The 6,358-nt window shown below is 37.3% G+C and overlaps 1 protein-coding gene across 2 annotated transcripts in view; it reads right to left on the bottom strand.

The window, feature by feature from the left end:
- Positions 1–424: 424 nt before the first annotated feature.
- nek6 (NIMA-related kinase 6) overlaps positions 425–6,358 on the bottom strand; it is a 17,017-nt gene continuing 11,083 nt past the window's right edge. For both annotated transcript variants that reach the window (XM_005751292.1, XM_005751293.2), the window contains exons 5-10: positions 4,921–5,031; positions 3,913–4,021; positions 2,925–3,032; positions 2,507–2,601; positions 1,925–2,038; positions 425–975 (exon numbers count right to left, since the gene is read on the bottom strand). In XM_005751292.1, coding sequence (XP_005751349.1) covers positions 865–975; positions 1,925–2,038; positions 2,507–2,601; positions 2,925–3,032; positions 3,913–4,021; positions 4,921–5,031 — 648 coding nt within the window. In that variant the 3' untranslated portion in view covers positions 425–864. The remainder of the gene's footprint in view (positions 976–1,924; positions 2,039–2,506; positions 2,602–2,924; positions 3,033–3,912; positions 4,022–4,920; positions 5,032–6,358) is intronic.

The following is a 6,358-nucleotide window of genomic DNA, read 5'->3' as shown; positions in this document are numbered from 1 at the left end:
CTGTCAGGAACTTCTCAGTTAAAATAGGATTGTTATTCCATTTGGAGTCATTTTCAATTTCTGGCCTTATTCGTGGATGACCTCTCTGCCTTTCCCACAACAAATAGCTTAAAAGGTTTTCAGCACAAACAGATCAGGCATCAGTGCCAACACGCAAGCACTGATTATTTCACATAAGAATAAGATGAAAAAAAGGAGTTGGAGATGGGTTGCAACGAGCAGCAAATGTATGTAGGCCCAAGCAGCTTAAATAGAATAACCTGTGTGAGATTTATCTATATTTATATTCCAGAAGTGCTAGCTGAGCTCTCCACTGTTTGTAAAAGGCAATATTAACTAGCTACGCTTCATCTGATCATAAAACTATTTTTATTTTATGATTTCACTTCAATTTCAGTTTCCCCTGCATTCTTTCGTTGTTTTTTTCTGAGAATAGGCATTTATTAGCTGTCCATTTTGAACACTAAATGAGGTACTTTACAATGTATAAAAACATGTATGATATGATTATAGTAGACGACATGACAAATATTCAAACTGCCCAGCCCTACTACACAGGAAGACACGGTTGAACTGGGAATGCAACTCTTATTTGAGGAATCTGTCATCAGAGGGAGACACAGCTCTTTTGGCTATGTTCTCAGCTAAAGAAACAGGCAGACATACGGTTACCTCTCACTTTTGTTTTCCGTGAGTATACCCATGTACCTCTTCACATCTTCCATGACTGAAAAGATACATCACAGTATTTCCAAGGTTACAGTCTGCTAAGATGAGGTAAGGGCAAACTTGCTTCTGCAAGGACAGGCACATAGTAAGTGGAAAGCCTCAAATTGAGCAGAGAAGAGGGCTTGAAAGTGTCACTCAGGTGCTGGAAGTCCACATGTGCATCTGTTTTGCAAACTGCAGCACAAAGACAATGTCAGGTCTCTGGTCCGGGTCTGGGTTGATGCACATGCTGACCAGGTCACGCAGCTGCAAAAAGCATGAGGCTGTTATTTCAGCTTTTAAAAAACAAAAAAACAAAACAAACTACGCTGTGCATAAATTGGTGTAAGCAAAAGGACACATGCTTCAGGGCTATTTTACAGAACAAAAATCACCACATTCAGAGAAGGAGCTAAAGTAAGTAGTAGTAAAGTAGGACTTGAGAGTTCACTTTACCCACAGGCCATGTTCTCAGAATTGTTCAGTCATGCTAAACATAATTTTATAGGCACAGTTGAGATGCAGCAGCGCACGCTATTCTCCACGCTCATCATCTTGTGACGCCCTAGACTGCTTTCAGTGTCGATTATACATACTCTCCCTGTGCCTGCCTCTCACAGTCCAAAGTTATGCACCTTAGGTTAACTGGTATACTAAATTAACCAAAGTTATGAGGTTGTGTTTAAAGTTTAAAAAATATTACACTGTATGAATGTATTAAATGTGGCTTGTAGCTAAAGCACTTTCTGTGGTCGGTAAGACCACAGACACAGAAAGAAATGCAAGGGCAAATATAGTACTTTCTTTATATTGCAAAATACCACACATTATGCTGTCTAAACCTTTTAACTTACAATGACTGGAATGAGCCACTGTTTCAACAGCATTGCGCTTGTGTGTTATCAGGGAAGGTCAAATCTATGATTATCTGTCCAAGTTTACCAATATCAGTGTGAGTGGAGAAGGTAGGCTCCCTCTCCATATATTCACTTATCTTGTGTGAACAACTAACATGTTGAAACAAACTGTATTAGCTTTCACGGAATAGCTTTTCAAGCGCTCAATATAAGGACCTATGTATTCTTCATATGGCCCCTGCGAGGCTCTGTATACCTTTTTTGCCAAACAGAAAAATAAAACTAGCAACATAATAAACCAAAAAGTTAATGAAACTCAAATTCAAATCAAAACCAAACGTGGCTTTGTATTACTTTACCTTATCAGAGTAATGGTCCGTGGGGAGAGGGGGGTAATCACACTGCTCTATCTTCTGACAGAGGGACAGAAGGTTCATCTTGTCCCCATAAAATGGACTCTGCAGTGCAGCCATCTGGAGCAAAGAGGGATAAGGGATAAGGAAAGAAGAAAAATGAATTAGCTTGGTTGGCACTACCTACAAGTGAAATATTATTCCTGACCAGAGTTCAAGTAACATTGTGGTGTTCAGAGAGGTCTCTATTCTCGTGCCAGGGTGCTCGGCGGAAATGTAAATTAAAAAAAACAAAACGTTTAAGCTTATTTATAAGATCCCACCTCTGGGTTTAAAGTTGAAACGTTTTTTTTTTTAAATTTACATTTCCGCCGAGCACCCTGGCACGAGAATAGAGACCTCTCTGAACACCACAATGTTACTTGAACTCTGGTCAGGAATAATATTTCACTTGTAGTATAGCACCAGCACTAATCAGCCAACAGGCACCACAAGCTTGGTTTTCTTTTTTCCAGGGTAAGAAAGTCATTTTCTGTTGAATCATTCACTATAAACACAATGAAAAAGTCAAAGTGTCTTTGGACCTACCTCATACAGAAGACAGCCCAAGGACCAGATATCTGACTTAAAATTGTAGCCATTCTCATGGATTCTCTCGGGTGACATGTAGTAAGGTGTTCCCACTGACACACAGAAAACAACAGACTTGTCATTTTGTGCACAAATGAAAAAGATGAAAACACTATTTATGCAGTAGTTTAAGTGTTAAACCTTATAGTAGGAAAACACATACGACAGTGAATTGTTTATTTATTTATTTTTTTATTACCACACCCCCAAGATATCTTTGTTTAGATTTTTGTTTTACACAGTTTCCATTTTCGTCACTAAAATATTTAATTCTGTGTTCTATATGATCTGCATGCCTGAATCAAGAGCTGATCTGACAGAAAATTATGCACAACATAGAAATTGTGCATAAACGTGTGTTGTGTGTGTGCATCACCTAAAGAATGTGCTACAGTGGTCTTGGAACTGAAGAAGCGTCCTAGTCCAAGGTCTCCCAGTTTTACCTCCCCGGTGGCTGTTATAAACACGTTGGCTGGCTTGATATCTGGTTTAAACACATGCACACATTGACATTTATTGCAAATACACTGCAATTCTGTTCTAAACCCAAGAATATAGTGACATTATATACACTCTACACACAGTAGTTGATTTCCTGCAACTATGAGAGGTGTGCTTATGGCTAATTCAATTTTGAGAAAGAACCATGCCGTTTCCTGTTTACAGACAAGTTACAGCTCCAACATTTACCGCGTCCAGTGAAAACTGCTGTAATTACGTCACAAACCAATTCAACTTTGCTTGGTTTTGGGAGGATATTAGAAATGTTTGGTCTGTGCTGTTATTTTTCTATTTAACAATACTTTCCATTAAAATAGAAAAACAAAAATCACAATTTCTTTGAAAATCAGATTTAAAAAGATTTAGGTAGGCCAAAAAGCATAATCTGATTTTCAGTGAAACTGACACCTTACTGTGATTTTCTTTTTAAATTTTAATGGAAAGCATCATTATCAATATAAAAATCACAACTTCTCTGACAATCAGATTCTGCTTTTTGGCCTAAATCTTTTCCAACCTGGCAAGTACCACAGTATTAAAATACAAACTCCATACCAAAATAGTTTTGGGCGTGTTGAATAAAGTGCAAATAACAACAGGATCCAACATTTTGCAAATTGTTTTTTCCTTTGGAAAGAGATTCTTTTTATTTTAACACCATGTAACATGTTATTATTCCCAATTGCTGGATACACCTGTACATATCAGTTCCTTGTATTTTAATTTTGACTGACAAAAGAAAGAAGGTTAGGAAGATATGAATGCACAACAACTGAGGTGTTTGAGCAGATTAACTACATCAGCATAATGATGGCAATGGAGATGAGGTGTGCATGGTAAAAATGCAAAGTGCAGTTGTTTACCACGGTGCATTACTCTGCGTGAATGCATGTGCTCCAGAGCGCTGCAGAGTTGCACAAAATATTTCCAAATTGTTCTCTCTGGGATAAGTCGTCTCTTCTTCTTGAAGTACTGAACAGAAAGAAGGAAGAAGTGTAACTAATCTAATTCTACATGTTAGAACAATGACACAATATTATTGCTCTAACTATCCCTCAATCATATAAACACACTTTCAGCTCTTTATTCCTAGCACTTTAAGTGTTTTGTCTAGCTTTTACACACACACAAACATAGGTGAAGCGGCCTCCTTTTCCTTGGATTGGCCTGTCTGATTTATTGTCAAAGCAGTGTTGCCGCCTCTTTCTGTTGATACTGTTTATATGGTTATTGGTTTATTGGTTATAATAAAGCCTTATTTTGTGTTAAACACCTCTGCCTGGTGTCCTTTTCATTCCAATCCGGATCAAATTGTTACTGTCCTCCACCCTGTTTGCCTAGCTTTCATGTGGGGACGTAAAATGAAGATAGCTGAGACTTTATTTATAAATACTTTACAAGGCAAAAATAGTCCTCACTTTAAATGAGGCCACACAAATATTCATTAAATCTTTATTAACACCTTCACAAACAATGAGCTCATGTCTTTATCATTATATATTTGAAATTAATGTGCACTTAAATATTTAAATCACTTCTTTAGACTTTTATTATATATGAGCTTATTAATTAACAATCGATTTTTATATGTGAATTGATAAATTACATACTAAGTAATAACTGTATCCAAAATGCAAGCATAAATTCAAATGATCACAGGAATACTCAGGGCCATTTATATACAAAAAGTTAATCAAGGAAGTGGAAAAATATTGGCAACTCCTAGCACTATCCCTCAGCCTATTAGTAAACACACCTATGACATCAATTTCAAAATCCTATGTTGCATCGTTCTCGAGTTGTTGAATTCACAAGAAAACATTTCCTCTGATCTTTGACTGAGATTTGAACGAGTCATAGGGTTTTCTGACCTTTATCATCTGGGACAGATCTCCAGCATCCGCAAGCTCCAGAACAATGTTGAGCTCATTTTCTTCAATAAAAGAATCAAGGTACTTGATTACATTGGGGTGATTCAGCTGCTGCAGTGGACAAACAAAAGAAAAATGGTAGCGTCAACGGAGCTGTCACAAGCAAGGTGTATAGCAGAGCCGTCCATGCAAATGTTTCAAACAAATAAAATACTGGCGGCATCAAATGCCATTAATTTCAAAATCCTGTGCTGCCTCACACGATTTCCTGAAAACTCAGTGACCTTCGCCAAGGTCATTGTCACTGAGTTTTAAACACATCTGAGATTTTTAGTAGATACACCTATGGTGAACTTGAAACTCTTACATTGCCTCACTCTCAAGTTATAGCATTCACAAACTTGGGTCCATGCCATCTACCTGTCTGGCAGGGTGACCACCAGTGTTGGTCAAGTTACTTGAAAAAAGTAATTAGTCGCTATTTACTGATTACTTATTTTCAAAAGTAATTAGTTACTTTACTACTTGGTTACTTTTTAAAAACATGATACATAACATGAATATATAATAAAGCAATAGACCTTTCAGCCCAATTGTATTTTTTCTGCATAATCATTCATATAAAATTGAATCAAATGAAAAAGTCTCTTTTTAAAACTTGTTAATCCTTTAACTCTATGCACATTGCATCAAGCAAAAATTTAATTATATGCAACATTCTCTGACTGGAAGAAATTTGTTTAACATTTAAACCTATTTTCCGTTTATTCCAGCATATAAAATTAAATCTTTTTTTAAGTTTACACTCACTCTTTCAAATAGATGCAAGTAAAACACAGCAAAAAATAAATGAAATCAAAGATTCAGCGACACCGAGTCCTGTTGCTCTTAAATCTATTTTCACCTGTTTAGCAGGAGTGGGGCCGGTGGAGGTTTGCGGTCATGTCAGTGGGGGGATCAGGGGGTTTCTCTGAATTTCACATTCCCGTGGCAGCATGCTAGGTGCTTGTTCAGATTTGAAATTTAATTTTTTTTCGCTGTAGAAAGAAGTTTTCTTCCTACGCAGAGTGTACAGTGGACGCTAATGTTTTTGTCACTTTTTATGGAATCAAACTCAAAGTAATGTCAGTACTTCCAAGCTTTAAACGCTGCATGGTCGTACTCTCTCCCACACTCCATATTATCCATTGTTGATCTAAACGTGTGTTGCTACCATGGACGTCGCACGTTCGTACGTCATTGTCATTAGACACTCTCACAAACAAAATCACGGTTTAGTAACACAGTATCCTTAAGTACTTTCTATCTAACACAGCGGTCCCCAACCTTTTTTGTGCCATGGACCGGTTTATGCCCGACAATATTTTCATGGACCGGCCTTTAAGGTGTCGCGGATAAATACAACAAAATAAAACTAGTGCCGGTACCGAAAAAAAGA

Source organism: Pundamilia nyererei, unplaced genomic scaffold (genome assembly GCF_000239375.1).
Source record: "Pundamilia nyererei isolate P.nyererei 1_Seehausen unplaced genomic scaffold, PunNye1.0 scaffold00306, whole genome shotgun sequence".
Classification (NCBI taxonomy): Eukaryota; Metazoa; Chordata; class Actinopteri; order Cichliformes; family Cichlidae; genus Pundamilia; species Pundamilia nyererei.
The sequence above is the reverse complement of the archived record's forward strand: the minus strand, read 5'-3'. Positions and strand labels throughout refer to the sequence as shown.